This window comes from Malaya genurostris, chromosome 1 (assembly GCF_030247185.1).
Source record: "Malaya genurostris strain Urasoe2022 chromosome 1, Malgen_1.1, whole genome shotgun sequence".
NCBI classification, from domain to species: domain Eukaryota; kingdom Metazoa; phylum Arthropoda; class Insecta; order Diptera; family Culicidae; genus Malaya; species Malaya genurostris.
In genome coordinates, this window is record NC_080570.1 from 4,137,013 (window position 1) to 4,157,589 (window position 20,577).

Consider the following 20,577-nt stretch of genomic DNA (forward strand, 5'->3'; position numbering starts at 1 on the left):
ATATGTTTAGTTATCAGTACATTGCTTGAATTGTGGAAAACCCCCTAGAAAATGAAAGAAGCAGACAAAATTTTACTTATAAAACTTGTACAAACTTTATCAGCGGGATCAAGAAATGTGCTGATTTTTTTCGCGTCGGAAAAAATGCTCTGTCCTTTAAGAAATGAGCCGTATTACATTTAAACTGTAAATTTAGTTTATCATTAGATTAGATATTAGATAAATTGAATCAATTTTTTGCCGGTAATACTTTCATATTGACAATTGTCTCATGTAAACGTCGCAGATTCTTTAATTGTCAGAATTCAAAGACAATTCACTTCAAACTAAAAAAAAAATGAGTAATGTGATTGTATTACAGTACAAACATTCTATGAGTCCTTCCCCGAGCTTAAAATTTTATTACGATAGCTTTTTTGACCAGTGTGCTGCAATGATCTTGAGTGATCTAATATCACATCACTTCGGTTCAAATCAATGTTCGTTTCATTACGCCCCGGGTTGGGTGTTCAATGCATAGGGCACTGGTCTTACAAACCAGTTGTCGTATGTTCGAGCCCCGGCCTGGAATGATTCGTAGTGTCAGTAGAATCGTAGCACCAGCCATGCAATGGTTCTGTACACTCTGAATCGACTGTGAAGTCTGTTGAAACAGAAGGTCAAATTTCACTACAGGAATGTATTACCAAGGCTTTGCTTTTTTTTCATTACAAATTTATATTTGAAAATTTTTTATGTCCATAACCTGAAACAATTTTTTAGTAAATTGCTAATAAAACCGATGATTTGCAGGAATGAAATGTTCTTTTGTGAGAAACGAGCTTGAACGAGTAATTAATTTTGAAACAGTGCACAAACCAGTACTTAATTTTCTTAAAAAACATCATATTTCCAAATTTCAGCAACTTTTACAAGTCGTATTGCAATGTTTTACTTCGCAGAGTTGTTTAGCAGTCTACTCGATTAATGTAAGATGACAATGAATGTTAGACAATCACCAAAAAATCCATCATATCCAAAACTTTCTATCCATTCTTATAATTTCGATATTCATTTGAGGGATCTGACAACCATTTACAAATCAAATATATTTTTATCTATATTTATCAACATTGCCTATATATTTTTGGTGCTGTATAGTAAAATCCATGAAAATCATTTTAATCGCGTCACAATAGTCGACAGAGGAAGTGAGCAAAGAGAAACTCTCACTTGCATATACGGTCAATTGAAAAATAACCGAGGAAGGACAAAAATTCTACCAAGGCTTGCGAATCTGGAATTCGTCAAAACTACAGCTAGATGTCTAAATAAAATAAAACTACCGTGACTTCGGACGTGAGTTTACCAAAACTCTCACCTAACACTTAGATGTTCAGTTTGAAATAATAATTAAATTTTTCCGGACGCGTAATTTCATTGCAGTAATTAAACATTGTTTTGACATCGACATCTACCATTTTTCTCGGTGTTTGAAATTTCGGTTAGCAAAGCTTTCTATTTAACCGTTAAATTTAAAAAATAACAGAGAGGCTTTGTACGCATCTCCTGTATAAACAGCTGCTTTTTCTAATATGGCTACCCGTTTGCATTATTTGAGATGAGAAATTACTCAAAAGCTCTCTCTTCGGGAATACAGCTAGAAAGAGAAATGCCACTGCGAGACTGCGACGGATTCTCTCTTTCATTCCTCCGCATCGCTCGCTTCATCAGCGTGTCTGGCGAAAAGCATAGAAAATTTCGACTGATCAAGCTCAAGCTCATTCAAGAAGTGAGCGTGCCACAGAGCAGACGTATTTTGCCAATGCGAAAGCGAGCGGCGTTATTCGCCAGTGAAAATTTCTGTTAAGTTATTGAAAGTTATACTTGTGTAAAATTGCACGAAATAAGTGCAAATAGTGTAGAAAGGTAAGTTTGATTGATTTTGATTTGCAATAGGTATAAATTTTGTCTCTTAGATGCCTTGAGTAGTTAGGGAGCGCTAGGGCTACGCCACTCGGACAGAAAATTTAGCCGCCATGATGCTTTTTCACCACACTGCGGGAGTTGGCTTCGATTCGAGTGGAAGCGCAAAGTACAGCCGCGCAACAAGAAAAATCGATGTCGAGCTGTGGTGAGGGTGCAAAATGGCGGCTGGTTTCGAATGGAATGCTATGGCGAGTCGAATTTTTTTTCGATTGGTCGATTTGCTGAATAGACGAAATGCTGAAGCAAAGTCGTATTCGGAAAAATGGCGCCTAATTTATTTTTCGAAAATTAGACAACTGTTGATAAACATGTTTTTCGATCAAGTTTGTTCCAACGCCAGTTTCTAGAATTTTCCACCAATGTTGGCTTTAGAGCTTGCGTAATGATTCAGTAGTTATTGCGCCGTAACATAATTCGATGCATATTGAATTTTTTCAGATTTTCTATATATTCAGTGCTAGTAGAAATAGTTAGCTCGGGAAGATGAATTTTTAATAGAATCGTTTGTGGCTTCCAAAAATTTAAATGCATTACACTTCGTAACGGTTTTTTAATATCATTTTTTTTACAGTAATCAATCCACATGCCACAAGATGGCGGACGATGAACAGTTCTCGCTGTGTTGGAATAATTTCAACACAAATTTATCTGCTGGATTCCATGAATCCCTAATACGGGGCGATTTAGTGGACGTCACGTTGGCCGCAGAAGGTCAATTAGTTAAGGCACACAGACTCATCCTATCAGTATGCTCACCCTATTTCCGGAAAATGTTTACCCAGATGCCGGCGAACCAGCACGCATTCAGTAAGTATGAAATATGCATGGATAATTAAGGTCATTTTGATGCTCGGATAAATCGATGCGAAAAACATGCGCATTGGCGGAAAACTTGCAACATCATTTTTTTCTTTTTCTTTTTTTTTTTGTACAGTTTTCCTAAAGGATGTCAGTCATTCGGCGCTTAAGGATCTCATTCAGTTTATGTACTGTGGGGAGGTGAACGTGAAACAGGATGCCCTGCCAGCGTTTATCAGTACGGCGGAAGCACTGCAAATTAAAGGACTGACTGAAACGGTAGGAACATAACATGTGGTTTAAAATATATGATTCTAACTTGATTTTTTTTTTATTGTTATGCAGGGAGAAAGTGCACCAACGCAACCATCGCCCGCCAAAGAAACCTCCCACATACCCTCGAGTGGGATGACGAGTATTCCGTCTACTGCGTCATCCCCGCGGGTGAAAACACTGCAGCGGAGTCGAATCCATTCGTACAAACTCGATTCGGACGACGGAAGCGATCATGAGAAAGTAGTACAAATCACAGCCACCTCCACTCCTGCCCCCGCTAGTAGTAGCAGTAGTGGTCCCAGTGCCACAATCGTTGCCACCCAGATAGCTGCTCCGCAACAGGTGCAAATCCTACAAGCACAACCAACCCAAAAACGAACGCTCCAACAACGGACTTCGACCATACCGCAAACGACACAGGTTATGAAACGAGCCAAACTGTCTGATCCACTCGATGCTGCCGAGTCCGCACAGGTTCAAGGGGTTCAGATTGTACAGCAAATTCCGCAAGCACAACAGCGAGTGGTCTCTTCGGAACCGGAATATGTAGAAATGCCAATCGAAACGATAAACCCTAAAGCTGAACCGGACTATGGCGATGACCCTTCAGAGGTGGAAGCGATCGATGCGGAAAACGAACAAGAACAGGCACTAGCGGAACAGGAAGCGGCTGAGCACGACCAGGAGGCTGACGATTCGGCTCACTATGTGGAAGATGAAACGTACGGTGATATGAGCAAATATGACGAAACTTACTTCACGGAAGGAGACGACGCAAAGGCCGGTGCTTCGGGATATGGCAGTGAATCGTACGCGGAAGGTGGTGCAGCAGCTGATCAAGCGGCACAAGGTAGGTGTACAAACTGTTGCTAGCAAACCGGGAGAATCAGTGGCGATTTCGCGGTGGTTGTTGTCGTACTAGAGCTTGAGTTTTTTTTAAACATATTTTCAGTTTAGTCACGAAACCTGATCTTTGCTTTCCTTCGTTTATGAGCAATTTTTAGGGCCTATCTCCCTTACACGATTACACTAAAACAAGAATGTCTAGGAAGGAATTGGAGGGGTTCTGTTATTTTATTTTTCCAAACAGTAAATTTGTGGGTTCATTCAGTATCGAGTGTGAATTTGTGAAAGTAGCAATTTATTTGAAGCATTTTCAATTCTAGTGAAATCAAAAACTAAGACCGTATTGTGAATACAAACATTTTAAGTTTTACGACTGTGTAGTAATTAGTGGTACAAGAAGTGATGAATGAACAAAATGAGATTTCGGAGCGGGATCAACAACACCAGGAGTTTAGCAAGGTACGTTTTTTAATAGAAAAAAAACCCCTCAGCAAGGATCAGGTGGATTAGGTTAAGAAACGCGTTTCTAGTTTCAATGTGAATGATTCAAAAATCGATAGGGGCAGGCCATGTACAGACAATCACTGCCAATACTTTTTCTCCCAGCAAACCAGAAAGTTTCGTTGCGCTTACTAGATTAGATTACCATGATGAGTTTGAAAAGCGTACGCCGGGCGCAGCGATTCGATATGGAATGCACCATTTTACTATCCAAAATGTTATTTTTAAATGATCACAATGTCCCTATTATGAAATTAAATTATATGAACATCTGTCATCTCTATATACGAAGTAGTGCAATTTCAAGTGAAACATGTTGGGTTTGAATAAACTCGCACTTGAAGGGCTCTACGGGTGTCAATGTCAAACGGGCGAACGTTTAACTCAGTCCGTATTGTGCGGGATCCCGTTGTCACAGTGGGTGATTTGTACATGAGCATGTACCAATTGCCAAATTACATTATTTTTGTAAGCATTAAACAAATATTTCCTTTGTTTAATGTGAGTGTATCGAATAGTGGAATAATACTTCTGAATTCATGGTTGATGGTAAGTATAGTACGCATACAAAGAATAATCAATTTTAGGAGAATGGATGATATAATTCAATGAGGAAAATTATGTTATTTCAAAATTGATAAGATGAAGAATGTCTGGTCCAGGACATTCTGGTAAAAATAAACAATTCGATTCGGATTCTTCGCATCTTTAACTTTAAGCAGGTGGGTATGAATTTTCATTACTCTATTAGTTCATAAGAGTCCCTTAAAAATGTCCTTACTTTGCCGCAAATAAAAGATTGTCCACTTGTTTTCACTCCACCTTGGTCTCGGACATTGGATTACGAAACACCAAATTTGAGTAGAGAGCGTCATTGCGCTGCTAGTCAACTTTGGTGTGAAACTCATTTCCAGGCAAACCGAAACAAAATCAACACGAAGAAATCATCACGTAAGTAAATTCTCGTATTTAGAGGAAAACATCGTAGTAGGGTTATTGTACCAATAGTCATCTCATCAGTAGAGTTGCCATGTTATTTTGCCGATTAGTCGACTTTCAATCAACGGATTGAAATAAAACCGGAAACAATATCTTTGCTTAGGCTCTAAGAAGTATCGCAAAAAAAATATAGTTCGAAAATTATTCAGTACACTGCTGTTAAAGCGACATGAAAACTTGAAACGATTTAACCTATTTTCATGTTACCCTTAAGGTCAATCTATTGAAACGAGACAGTAGATCTTACTCTAAAGGTTTACGTATGAGATGACTACTGGAGCCGTTACCCCTGTATGCTAATATTAGATTATGTAGCAGAATTTTTGTTTAATATTCTGTCGCACAAATCTTACAAAGAACACAGTCATGCAAGTAATTCAGCAAATTACTTCTAGTTTCAAAAGATTTGAGTAATTGCAGCAAGAGTGTTTCCTTTATTCATTCTTTTAGTGCAATTCATAAATATTTGTATTGCAACCAAAAGCGCATCCAGGGGGGTTTAGGGGTTCAAACCTCCTCCGAAACTTGAAAAAATATATTATGTAATGTAATCTGCTCTTTAAATATTTAAGTCAATTATGAAAAGAATAATTTACAACAAACGACTTTATAACCCCAAAAATTGTTCAAGTAGTATAAATATTTCAATCGTATGGAAAATTATCAACATGTTCTGAAACGAATCCCCCCCCACAATTTTTTTTTGGGTACGCGCCTGATTGCAACAAATAACTTGTTAGTGTTCGCTTTAACGTTTTAAATGGCACTGAAAAATTACATTGTGCGTAAATACCGTTTGATTTTGAAATCAAGTGCTTACATTTAATCGTAATTATTAAATTTGTTTTAATAGTAGGGTAAAGGTTATTAGCATATACTACGAAGTTTTCTGAAAAAAAAAACATTGGCCCTTATTCTGAATAACGACGTATTGATTTTTCGATCGAATCATAGCTACCTTTGATTTTGCTAGCGTTATGGGGAATACAAATGAAATACGAGGGAAAAAACGATACGACGTTATTCAGAATAAGGGCGATTGTTTTGTCATCCTTCAATACGCAGTGTTCGAAAACAACCACAATTGCCTCGAAATTGTATTTACGCGTAGCATGCAAAACCGGCTGCGCATTTAAGGGTAAAAGCCACATTTTTATTGAAATTATTGATCCCGTTGGCAATACATTGTTCGATGAACATTAGATTAGGTTTTAAGTGCCAATGACAGTTTCTTTTTCAAATATGGAATGTTGCTTTATTTTTCGATAATTTCTTCAGTAAAAAATGACAGTTTTAGTTATTCTATACAAATATAAGACAGCTGGTAATAATCGAAAGAGAATTACGATCTAATACTCATTGAGACTGGCGTTTATCGTTCTCATTTTAATTTTATTAATATAATTTGCTCTCACTATAGTAAAAAAAATTAACATAATTACAAGTTCATCCAACAAACTTACTTTTTTTCTGAGGTGAAGTTCTCAAAGGCCCTTATTACTGTTCTCAATTTTACTTCACTTGACTTTATCTTTGAGGTGACTTCCGTAATAGAGATACGTTTACTTGTATTCGGTATAACAGCAGAAACTTGTATTCAATCGAAGAATCTATACATCGTTGTTCAGAAAGAGAACGATAATTGCAATAAACAATGCATAATAAGTAGGTAAATATTGTTTTCTATGTGTTTTAGGGACGGCCAGTAATCCAATTGGACGAAAGTGTGGGTAGAAGGATTTGATTTTCGTTATCCAGTTTTGCATAGCATGTTTTTCAATATAAATAAAATTTTTAATCAAAGCTAGAAAACAGTTACTTCACTTTTGAATTGTCTTTCTCTATAGAGAAAGTTTTGATCGTAGCTCCGGAGATCCAGTGTTATTTACCATCGACTCAGCTCAACGAGATCGAAAAATGTCTATGTGCACTTTTCAAAGATTTTTATCGCTCATTTTTTTTTCAAAAATGGCTGAACCGATTTGAACAAACTTAGGTTTGTTTGAAAACTGCTATTGAATCATTCACCCCTATTCTATATTTCGATCGAATCGGATTTTTTCGAACGAATGTAAAAATTGGCATTCTGAAATTTGATCGAGTGATGCTTTTGTGTGGAAACTCGATCGAGCTACAGAATGCAAAATTTCGTATTCGATCGAAACAATCCGATCCGAACGAAATACAGAATCGGGTTGATTGATCGAGATCAAATTGTTGTCACTTATGGTTTCGGAGATGGTAAACGATCAATTTACCCAGAGATGGCTTAGCCGATTTTAAGTCATTTGAAACCTACTATTGAATTGTGGATCCAGTTCGAAGATCAAATGGCTGTCACTTCCATTTCCAGGGCCGGCTCGAGAAAGTACGGGCCCGAGGGATTGCAATATTATGGGTCACATACATGAAATTTACATACATATTTCCCATATCAAAACGCGACTTGCACCTTAAGGTCTTGGTCTTGGCTTTGCCAAGCCGTAATTAGTTTTTGAAATGCTCCGTTCCACAGGGACAGTTTTAGAACTGAAAAGTAGTGGTTGTAGCAGAATTTTACAAAGAATCTGAAAATGCAACTCACAATTACAAAACTTTAGCCAAAACAACCGAAATTTGAAAATGTTCACATAAATTTTTCCGCATTTTTTTATTTCTTGCGCGCTGCTGTTTCGTATTTAGATGGTGTGAGAAATGCACGGTGCCATTATACGTGAGCAAAAATTATGTATCAAATAATGACACGAATTTATGCAGCATTGGGCTTTGTGTTGAAATAAAAACGTGTTAAATACAATAAAATGGGTATTGTAAGAAATCATTTATGTTCTAAGTAATTCGGTTATAATGCTAGTGATGTCCAAGTCTGTTAAGTTCAATGCAATGATTGTTGTTTCGAATTCGGTCGAAATACAAAATCACCGTTTTTTTTTTTGTTTTTTGGCAATGTGAAATACTGATGGAATAAGAATTAAGATAAATTGGATCCAATATTCAAATTCCTATAACCGAACCATGAAAATCTACAACAATGTAAATCCCGATCTTGATTTTGTATTTCGATCGAATGTGAATTTCAATGGAGGTTAAGTTTTGCATATAAAAACATAATCCAAAATACATCGTTTGTCTCTCGTATCAGTGATATTTCCAAATCCTTTGTGAAAGTTGGGAATTGGTCAATGCATTGAAAAGAGAATAGTTGAATTATGATTTAATTTGATATTTGAACGATTCAACATAACTAGTTCTTCTGTAAGAATGAGTGAACAAAAAATTCTTTGTCTAAGAACGATAGTTCTCTAACCTTTTCAAAAGAAGTAAAAGTGATTGAAATAAAGTGTATTGATAATTGTATATCTCGAAACGATAGTAATTTTTAAGAATGCATTACTGCCGTTCTACGCCTACGTTTCTCCATGCCATCAGAAATGTGATTTGCAATTTATGATTAAATTTCCAAAAGTGCGAGATAACCATAAATAACTCAAAACATTAGTTTTTTTTTTTCAAAATATTGGAAGCATTTGAGGAAGACTGGAACTGAATTCAGAATCTGGATTCTGGTCCACCGGAATTTTTAACTTAATTTTAAGATTAGAATAAAGTTTCAGATTCACAATTTGATTCCAGAATAAAAGGTAAAACTAAGACTATTAAACTAAATTCTAACTCTAGATGCTGGTTTCTTGACTAGATTTTCTAACCAAATTCAAAATATTGGAGCAAAATTCAAAATATCGATTCTAGAACAAAATTTCAGATCTGGACCAGAGCTTCATGATTAACTTCTGAATCAGAATATAATTCCTAAATGCAGTTTCAGAGTTTTCTTCCTGAATTCGGTTTCGAAATTTAGCTCCTTAATTCGGTTTCAGTTTCGGTTAAATTTCTTAAATGGGTTCTTTTTAGAACCATTAAAATATTTCAAAATAACTAACTAAAATGTTTGTCGTTAATAAGTCATACTTTAGTATAGATGCACCGTTACAATTCAGGAAGCGCAGCAATAAAAGTTACAAAATTCCCACAACTAACTAACGAACGATTATTGGTATTTGGAAGTATGAAAGAAGCAAGTAAGTTTTCTTCCAGTTGAATCTCGGTCCTAGTCACTCACCTTTTTCTTTGAGTGTTGGAATTGGTTTCTGAGGTTTTAAAGACCCTAAGAAAAACTTCAAAATATGGTTCGATTTGTTCAATTGCTGTTAGGAAAAGTTTATATCGTAATAAAGTGAATCTATACTAGATTTCTTGTTTAGTTTCTTAAATATGGATTTCCTTGAAATATTGCGAGGGCGTAGAATTCTTCAAGCAGTTGAGCAGCTGAATATTATCGTCGATAATAGGAGAATTGAATTTAGTTTGAGCTCTTGAAACTAATAGATTTTTAGCTTCAATTATTTAATGATGTAAAATCTTAAAGAGAACAGGCATTGTGGCCAAACACAGTTTTTTCCGTTGTCATTGAGCGGAAACTTAGAAAAATATTTAATACATATATCACATTTTTTAAAATAAAACAATGTTTTTCGTTGAAAATTCATCTAGCGGTAGCGAAGAAATCTGCTTCTACGATTTTCAACAATGGCTGTTTTACTAAGATTGTCAGTGGAAATTTAAATGATCTATTTCTATATTGATGTTAGAAGGGGTTTTCAACAGTTTATTGATTCACATTTACCCTTTTTCTACATTTCGATCGAATGTAAAAAAAAATCAATCTATTTTTCGAGAGATGATGGTGTATGGAAAGCTGGAACTGGTTGGAATTAGGAGAAAGTGGGAAGTATTCTGAAATACATATTTTTTAAACCTTTTTTGAAAAAAAATGAAAGTTCTCTTAAATTCCACTATGAAGAATTTTAATTATTTCGTTATAGGGGAAGATTGGGTAAAACGTACCAATTTGTTTTACTGAAATTTTAATGGAACTGAAAGTCCGCCATAACAACAGATTACTATAAAACTTTGGTAGCGGTGGCTCAATCATATCTGAAAAAAATATAAAAAACCAATTATGTCTCTGTTATAAGTATTTTTTGATGTTCATTCCATAGTTATTTTCTAGGGTGAGGAAGACGATTTTAATTATGTAACCAGTGAACTTCTTTGTCAATCATTCGGGGTTCTAAAATTAGTTTTAATACAGACGATGTATTTGCAATTTTATAGAAAAATCGTCAAATTTATCGTTTCATATTTTTGGGAGCATAATGGCCCGAATCGTGTGAGGCAAAATGCTCGAGTAGTCGCTTACAAAAATCATCTATAAGTTATCAATTTAATGAATAATAGTAAACAATCTTCACACCTGTCAAATATTTCGTCAACGAAAAGTCTAAAGCTTTCTTTAAATAAGAAGAAGAAACTATGAGGGTGCATATTGTCCCGTGGTTGTAATGAGCTTTAATCCGTTGTTTTGATGGATGTTTACTCGTTGTTTAAGATCATCCTGCCTCTATGTTCAGATAATCGCACTTCGCGTAATTTAAGTTGTATATTTTTCATGTTTTCCACGATCGGGCATATATTTCAATAGAAAATTTTCAAGGGTTTTAGAAAATAAGATATTTCATGTATTTTTCAATGCATTCAGCGAGTATTTGTACGTAATTTTGAGAAATAATGATTACGGAAGATTTTCATGCATGAAACTCTTCCGTGTTATTCTCTGTAGTTAAGATACAGCAACACTTCCTTAGGGGGTACGTTTTACTCCATCTACCCCTAAGAGCGAATCGTACGAATCTACGTTGTATCGACTCGATTCTATGAGAGCGCCCTAGAGGTAGAGAGGATTCCAAATGACTGAGCAATCTTCCAGAGTAGAACGAACGAATGTAGAGTACAGCGATTTCAGGCATCCTTAAAATGCTTGGCCTACCTCATTATGGAACCCAGGTTGCGAAAAGTAGTTGGTGTGTTGCTTGAATGTTAACTGTTCGTCAATAAAAACACGAATTCGAATTTGAAAAGGCTTTACTTCCTCGAAATCGTAATGACCGAGCATTTGTTTGGATTGATTAAGTTTGCACCAAACTGCGAAGATGACCAATTGTCGCTGAAGGAATGTTGTATTATCTGAGTTACGAAAAACATGGTAAATCTTGAGGTCATCTGCGAAAGATATCTGCTGTCCTTTCAGAGAAAAATGTATATAGTTAAAGTCTCTTGCGAAATTCCATATGTTGCAAAAAATCGTCAATTCTAACCACGAGATGACGATTCCTGAGATATGATTGTATCCATCGAAGGACGTTTGTACTAAAACCAAGTCGATTGAATTTCGCAAGTGCGATGCCATGGTTAATTTAATCGAAGACGTCCATCTGACAACCGTTTGATATGGCGTTGGTTACATAAGATGTAAATGATAAGAGAATAGTAGCTGTGACACGTTTAGGCATAGACACGTGTTAGAGATCATCGACATATTTGCATACATAGCTTGCAATGGTTGAAAATTGGAGTCATTACTACTTTCTCAAACAGCTTAGAGACAGCGCTTACACATGTAAACAAAAAAGTGTTGCGAATAACTCGATTGAGCACTTTTTCAGGATGACTACTGGCATGCCATCTGGACCTGCAGAGTTTATATCAAGATAGATTATTTATAGAGTTCCAAGCATAATTATATACAAGTGAAAATCAATTCTCTTTGTCAATCGAAAACATCATGGCATCAGTGTGCAATTCGCCAAGACCATCGTTACAACGTAATGCAAAGTCGGTGAACAGAAATACGAATTACTTCCACCAGTCTCGTCGGTTTCCGTCCACCGCGATTATTTTGTGTTCTCAGATTTTTCCGGATTCGATATACTTCAATTACTAGTTTGATTTATTTTCTTTTTTGTTCTATTTAATTATTCACTTCTACAATAATAAACTCACACTTTCAATATTCATTGATGTTATATTTAAAATTACCAGACATAAATTCATGAATAAAACAAATTGTGTTGTATGAATTTGTCTAAATGCCAATATTGTGTATGTTTTAGGTATTCCACAAAAACTACTGATCTGAGATAGAGAAATTAATCGTCCCTGCAATATGAATTCCAACTTTTTTCACGATCAAGTTATAAATAAGCACATTAAACATTATATCAAAATAAAAAGGTGCAAAAATACATGTTTTACCTTATTTCCATCACAAAGTCTGGCATCGTCTGTGCGTTGAATTGAATGAATTGCCATGTTTTGAATCGTCTCGTTATTTTATTGCTTTCCCCTTCCCTCGCAGGTACCATCATCGATGGATTTCTACGTGAACCATCGGTAACTAGTAATGCTTCATCCACCAAAAATGACGAACTCACTGAATGTCATATCGCTACGATTCCAACGGCTTCCTACAGCATTGGGTCGACTGATGGCAGTAGCGGCGGTGGCGGCGGCATCAAGTTTATTCGTAGTCAGAAAAAGAATGCCCAACTGGTGTACCGTGGATATCTGTACAACCGGAAGCTAACGCAGCAGAACGGAAACACCACGTGGCGTTGCATCGAGGTCTCGAAACTCCGTTGCAAAGCGATTTGTGTGACCAAATTCAACCGGTTAATCCGCGCCAAACGGCAGCACATTCACGAAAGTCACGAAGCCAAGATCAGGAATAAACCGCTGTATGACTACCCGGAAGATTTGGAGGAATACCTGGACATTTACTCCAGACATCCAATAACGGCTTCGCAGAAGATCGACGTCATTGACGATGGAACCGATTACAAGCTGGTCGTACGGGATACGATCGGTGTGAACGAGGAAAACAATGAACAGCAGCAACATGCTGATTCGTCTCAAATCGATGAAATAATAGAATCTGTTCCACTCGATGAGGTTTCGTCGTTTTACATGACACAAAAGTAACTGTTATTGGTGGAGCGAAAGTACTGATTATTTGCTAAAGTCTAGTCCACGACCTTTTTTGCCTCATCATAATTGGTTTAAAATAAAAACAAAATAATTACTGTTGGAAAATATTTTTATTTAAATCGATAATCACGCGTGAAAACAGAAAACATATTTTTCGTTGAATGCTGTGTAATGTTGTATTTACTTTTAGGTTTTGATGAGGGGCAGGATCTCAGCGTCCAGTTCGTTCGCAGTCGAAAAAGTAAACCGCTACTGCTGTACCAGAACCATCATTTCACATTGAATCGAAAGCGTCGATCTCTGGGATACTGGGAGTGTGTCCAAAGGCGATCGAAGCGGAAAAGCTGTCCATGTCGAATAGTGACGGAAAATATGCTAATCAAACGAGTCAAAGGCGAACACGATCATGGTCCACCAATTTCGGTTCAATATTTGGAGGATTGCGACTCGGTAACGTTACCGGACGGTGGGGAGAGAAACGTTGTTATGAAGAAAGAATTTAAATAGTCTCCGAATAAAATGAAGAGACACGTTACCGATTGGTTCTTTTTCTTGGATGACTACGGCATTAGATAGAATTGTGTTTTCAATTTTCAGCTATTTATGTCTACACTTTTCTGTCTGTTCCCCAACGCAGCACGAATTGACCGGCTGGAAAATGTGCTTGATGAGTGGAAATCATCAGAAAAACTGTTGTTCGTGCGAAGTCGATGGGGTCGCAGCTGTCTGGTATATCAAAGATATGTATTCTTCTCGAACAAACGGGTGGAAGCAACCAACACCACTTACTGGCGATGTACGTTCTCCAGCAACCGGAAGGGTCCAAATCGGTGCACTGTCCGATGTATCACCCGTAATAATCAACTGATCAGTTTCCACGGAAACCATAATCACCCCGAAGAACAGTCCAAACTGTCCGGAAAGTTTATCTACGAACAGTACAGCGTGTTTGATCCTTAGTTCTTAAAATTAGTTTTATAGAAGAAAAAAAATAAATCACGCATTTTTAGTAACAGTTTTTTATTTCAATGGTAGAACCATAAGCATGCTTTTTCCAACCAGAAGCGACCGATCGGCTATAATTTCATGTTTTTTTTTATGATTTTCTTCAAGGTACCTCTTCGCAGCAACTTACGTTCATCAAAAGTCCCTGGTCGACACCCTGCTTGGTTATCAATGATTATCTTTACAACTGCCACAGCACCCGTGGTGACAAGATGTACTGGAGATGTCACAATTATTCCCGTAAGATAAAGGAGGAACGCTGTCGGGCTCGCTGTGTGATAGTCAACGGACGGTTGAGTGCTTTGACTGGTTCGCAACATAACCATGGACCGCATACGGAAAAGATTGCCAAGATTACGAGACGCAATAACACCATTGATGATGTGCTGGAACCAACGGTCACCAAATATCAGACAACCATTGCTTCTAAATTCTGTCCGTCGAATTTACTATCTGCCAACTCTTCGTTGGGTGATCCCGGTTCTCCGGATATTGAAATGATCAAGATGGATGTTTTGCCGAAGCTAGAGGACTATGGAATTTCTGTTGAGCTCTAAAGTGTATTTTCTATCTAACTGTTCTTTTACCTTTGAACCAATTACAATAAATATTCATGTTCGTCAATCATTAATCAATTAGTTGGGTGTTTCACTGTTTGACACAAAAAAAAAACTCGTAAATTTCATCTGTAATAGTAGTAAAGCAATCAACGGTTTCATTTCGCTCGTGTTTTTTTTGTTGTTGTAGGTATGATCAGCAGCAACCATCGATTGTTCATCCGAAGTCAGCGGGGAGCTCCACTGCTTGCCCTGGACAGTTATGTGTACCGATGCGAGCGTGTACGCAAAACACGCTCCTATTGGCTGTGCATCCGATATAAAAGTTCCAAATGTAACGGTCGTGTCATTTGCCATGGCAACGATATTATCAAACGAACATCGCACTGTCACGCCAACGATCAACGACGGATAAGCGCATCGGTACTGGAACCTACCGATCTGGCGAATACCGATCTAGACGAATGGTGCAAGCAGACAGTGGTCCACAGTAAACAGGGTCTACTTGTTAAGCGAAAATAAATGCCTTTGAGCGTTCGCCCCACGCCCGTATGTCCATTTTGTGAAAACCCTTTGTTTTAATTCTGACACTTCAACCACTAGAGAGAGTGGCTCCGACAGATGCAAAACTAACGGTCAATTCTCTATCTTTAGCTTACATCACGACTTCGACGTCGGCGACAACGACGATTCCATTGGATAATCCAAGCGTGTACTACCGGAACGATCTGCGCGATCAGTTGTACCCGGAAGCCGTTCAGTATATCCGAAGTCGCCGTGGTCACCCGCTGCTCATCTTCCGAGGGTACAAATTTCGGCGGAATGGTGGCTGCAAGGAGAAAGGCTACTGGCGATGTGCCTCGTTCTCCAAGTGTCCCGGTCGGGTCACCACGGTGGAAGGAATCATTGTGAAATATCACGTCCACAATCACGACCCACCGTTCGGGAAACGGACGCTCGTCGAGGTGCTGTGAGTGATGTTTTTTTTGTGCGCGCGCGTGTGTGTGCTGTGTTGGTAAACGGGCGACAGACAACAACGAAGAAATAGCAGCCTAAGCGAGGAGTGATGAATTCAGTTGACATGTTGCAGGTTTAGTTCCTAGTTAACCAAGCAATTTGTTTGTTATTACTATTTTCGGTTTATTTCACGTAAAGTTTTGATTTTGCTTAGGGTTGAATCATTTTTTTCAATGGTGCTACCGAATACCGAGCATGAATACCTCAAGGAAGTGACACACATATGAAATGGAATAAACGGTTATGCACTGAGTGAAATTGAACCGGTAAAGCGATTGTGATTATCGATAAAACGATGGCTCAGAGTATGTAAGGAAATGCAACATTCAGAAGTCAGGTGACAACACGAAACTCTCAATTAACGAATCTAGGTAAAATTTATTAACTATCATAATTGCACTATCCTCTTTAAAACGTCACGATGGAAGTTAAATACTGTAAAAGGATTGCTATTAGCGTAACGAAAACGCACCAGTATCCATTTATACTACAAGGAATGGCCGCCAAAAAGAGTCCGGTCGAAAGACCGCAAGAATATCCATTTTATAGAATAGAAGATGAGTTTTTCATTTATTTCAATTTCTCTGCGAACGTTGCTCGCATCTGGGTACATGGCGCAATATCGTTATTCACACTTCCAAATTTATCCAATTGATACTTCTTTATCGATAACTCTCACCTAAAAAATTAAAATTTGTTGAAAATATTTCGTTTGGAAAAATTCTGTCGGGAGCGATCAGTTTTTTCGCGGCCTACTACGATTTGTTATTTCATTTTATGTTTTCAAATGCAGCGAGGCTTGCAAGCTCGAATGCATTTATACACCGAGGGAAAAACAATTAAGAGTTTAATAAGACTAGAAGGTTCATGAAGTTTTTCATAGACAGTCTTATGATTTTCCTAATTGTTATCTATGCATGAACGAAGAAGGAATTTCGGATTCGAACTTTTCGGTTCCTTTAAGCCAGTCAATATTATTAAATGAACCAAGTGTTAAAAATAATTTTGGAGAGCATTTTTCGGAGAATCCACTCAAATTACAACGAAAGCAAAACCAATTTTCTTCTGATTACGGCGATTAACTTGTGTACCCTAGTTTTAGGAGCCACGAGTGGTCCAAATCTTATATGTGTGGTGTGATTTGTTTTCGTATGGATTGGTTTATACTGAAAAAATTTAGTTCATGAAATATAATAAAAATCAAGTTCTGAATTAAAATACAGAACAAAATTTAACGCATTTTCATAACACTTAAGGTTTGAAAAGACCATAAGAGAGCTTGCAAAATAGAAAGTACCAAAAATACAGTATTAATGAACATTTTTTGATTCGTCTAACTCGTTTTTTTTCCTCAAACGGCAGAAGAATAATCGTATTGAAAATAGTAATCATTGAGGAATTTTGATCCTAGTTTGTTGTTAAAGCACTATCAAACTATCAATCGATAAGTTCATTGCTGAAATAACTTACATGAGTTTTTCGTAATTGCCTTAGTGCAACTCCAGAAATTTGGTAACAAGTCATCTGACTTCTCATACTACGATTTGTATGATAAAACTTTGCACGCGTCTTCAGTATGGCAAACCATTTACATAGAATGAATCGATAGAGAAATTTGAATCAAGACCGATGTATGTAGTTTTTACATGCACATTCTACAAATCGTTGTAATTCAAAAATAAATTGATGTCCAATCTTTGCACAAATATTTAATAAAAATTAATGTTTTTTTTAGCATTAGAAAATTATCCGAAAAAACATCGTTTTTACTTGTTTTTTTTTAAATTGATTATGTTGATAATGTAACTATTGTGTTGTGAAAAATAAAACCGTTACATTAGCCATTTATAGACATCAGCAAAACTTTATGTTTCTGTTAAAATTGTCACTTTTATACTACAATACGATTGCATGATTTAAGTGCGTTCTTAACATATGTATACATAAAATTCAAAGAATTCAGGTTTTGTTAAATTCAAAATCAAAGATAAAAATGTTTAAAAAAATTCGATCTGCTTTAGAGCGCAAATTAAATTCGTAGGAAAACGGCTATTGTGACAAAACGCAGAAGCTGTTTCTTCGTTATCGTTGAGCGGAAATTCAAAAGGGTAATATCAGTTTGTTCGGTACATTTATCTTAATAAATTGATGGTTTTTTTTCTTGAAGATTCATCAAGCAGTAGCGGAGAAAACTCAAACTTTTTGTTCAGTGCATTTTTTTTAGAGTTTCCTTTTTGTTTCTTCAAACGAAAGTAACATTCGCATTCTGTATTTCGGTTGAATTCGAAGTTGCCCAAATCTTCACTCGATCGTAATACAGTATGCAAAACAAATGGTTTGTCATACTGAAGACGTGTGCAAAGTTTCAATCAAGTCGACACTGGTTTGGTCAAAATTCCTATAAATTTCTAGAATCACAGCTAACATAATTTTAGATCGTATATTTCAAGTTCAAGCTCCCTTTTCGCAATCCTGAAGAGTTATTTCAGGTGACGCAAGATGGTTAATTAGTAAAATTGTGGTTCAATTTGAACTGTTATTATAACTCTGGAGAAGATGACAACGTTTCTGGTACAGTTTTACGCTACATTGCCATTCAGTTTTCGTTGATAGGCTAATGGACTTGGTGTCGCTACATCGTAGAAAGAATTTTATTTTTTACTAGACGTACTCCATTTTTTTTTAATTTTTGCTCTAGCAACTAACAATCGCTTCACACACGCTAATGCCCCGTTTACACTTCTGCTGGCTGCCAGCATGCTGGTGTCAGTGTACTGCCCTCTTAGGAAAAAACGTTCAACTGTGGTCCAATGATCCAAAGTATTAGACCAACGAAGGACCACCGTTGAACGTTTTTTTCCTCAGAGGGCAGTACACTGACACCAGCATGCTGGCAGCCAGCAGAAGTGTAAACGGGGCATAACCATCTCACTGAAAAGCAAAAAAACTAAGTAAGCGGCGTTGTTTCTGTCAAGAAAAAAGATCCTCCCTGCCAACTTGGTGAATACTTTTTTAAATTAACAAAAACAGTCACTTGTTCATAAAAGCTCCATCAGCTCGATGATCGTGCATCGAAATCCGTAAAAAAAATAATTACGAAAAAACTTTTGGGAAGAGAACTATTTTCACTTACATGATAGGTTCAGAGCTTAGAGAAAGATAAATCCATTCTAGAAGAATTCCTCCTCGCTTTTTCAAATGATTCACACAACGACAAAGGAAATCAATGTTTTATACTTGTAAATAATTTATTTAAATTCAGTTTAAAAAATTAGTAGAAATAAATTCAAAACCAATACAAAGCTAGACAAGTAGTAATTAGGTTTTCGCCAAAACAACAAACGATGACAAATGTCCGACTCGTCTCAGAACGGTGACCGAAAAAGAAAAAAAAATAATGCACAAATATAAAGAAAAAATTATTTATTTCGATTCACAGACGATCGGCGGACACCGGTCTTACGGTTGTCTCCGGTACACGGCAAACAGGTGTACCTGGAGAGTGACATCAAGCATTCGTGGCTGTCCTCGGCGGAGATCAGCTTTACCCGTAGTCAACGTGGCAGGCCGTTTCTGGTCTTTCTCGGACATCGTTTCCGCATGGAACAAACCAGAGACCGTAGAACCTACTGGCGGTGTCTGCAGGAACGATGCACCGGTCGGCTTATATCGTTGACGGCCACCGACACCATCCTGCGGTACCGCGTTCACAATCACGCCGATGATGGCAAAGGCACTTGAGTTGAAAAATATAGTCAACACCGAACAAAGTTGTTTTATTTCTGGTTCTATTTTGCATCTAGCCTAGCGAAAGTGCTTCGAAGAAAGCAAACACTGATTGGTATTTTATGTTTTTCTTTTATTGCAGTGTCGGGACTTGATTTTATCTTTAGTCAACGCGGCCATCCACTGCTGGTAGTGGACAATTTTCTGTATCGGAAAAATCGTGGCAACTATTGGCGTTGCATTCGGTAAGTTTCTTGTCGTTAATCAACCGCTGTGAAACTGACAACTGACGGGAAAACGTCTTACAGATGTACCAAGTTCAAGTGTCGCAGTCGATTGATTGTGAAGCCCGGTTCGGCTCCACTTCGCATCGAAGAACACTCCCACGGTCCGGAAACGGAGAAAATCGGCTGGGGTCGAACGGTGATGGAGAACGTGAAAACACAAAGCCAATCGACGGATGCGCCCAGTGTGGTGTTTCGTATGCGTCAACCGCACTGCAAGGTGGATTATGTTATAAAAGCCGATTCAAATGAAAAACAATAAAAAAGCCTACTTTGTGACAATCTAGTACTTAATCAGTTTTCTTCTGTCAAAGCGTCAAATCTGCATCTGCAGCCCATAATAGCGGGGAAAATGACCACATGCTTGTTGTTTTATTCCAGTTACAGCGATCCCGTTCTGTCCACCTCCGCTCGGGGAGCGTAATCCGGTGCCGAAGGTGTGGTACTCGTTTCCACTGTGCTACGTGATGAACCGACGGGGCACCATGAATCTGCACTTTCGAGGGTACATTTACATTCAGAAGAAACGGCACAACCGTACTATGAACTGGGTATGCAACAAGAGCAACTCAACGCAGACGAGCTGCAAGGCCCGGGTATCAACCGAAGGCAACGGCAAGATACGCTTCGGTGTCAATTGGCACAATCACGGTCCCGTCGATGTGGGAGATTTTATGTGAAATAAATTGTGATAAAAATCGTTGATCAAAAAAGAA

General features: G+C 37.4%; 1 protein-coding gene across 50 annotated transcripts in view; it reads left to right on the forward strand.

The window, feature by feature from the left end:
• Positions 1 to 1,749: 1,749 nt before the first annotated feature.
• The window catches only part of LOC131430224 (modifier of mdg4-like), an 81,145-nt gene continuing 62,317 nt past the window's right edge, over positions 1,750 to 20,577 (forward strand). For 43 of the 50 annotated variants that reach the window (XR_009229503.1, XR_009229506.1, XM_058595033.1 and 40 more), the window contains exons 1-4: positions 1,750 to 1,908; positions 2,540 to 2,775; positions 2,903 to 3,045; positions 3,112 to 3,892. Coding sequence is in view for 48 of the 50 variants with exons in the window: in XM_058595033.1 (XP_058451016.1) it covers positions 2,562 to 2,775; positions 2,903 to 3,045; positions 3,112 to 3,892 (1,138 nt within the window). In the remaining 2 variants the exon portion in view is untranslated. Of the gene's footprint in view, positions 1,909 to 2,539; positions 2,776 to 2,902; positions 3,046 to 3,111; positions 3,893 to 12,643; positions 13,340 to 13,462; positions 13,795 to 13,909; positions 14,248 to 14,385; positions 14,916 to 15,024; positions 15,372 to 15,488; positions 17,551 to 20,242; positions 20,557 to 20,577 lie in introns of those variants that run through there. The other 7 variants (XM_058595284.1, XM_058595216.1, XM_058595156.1 and 4 more) reach the window with 7 other exon arrangements.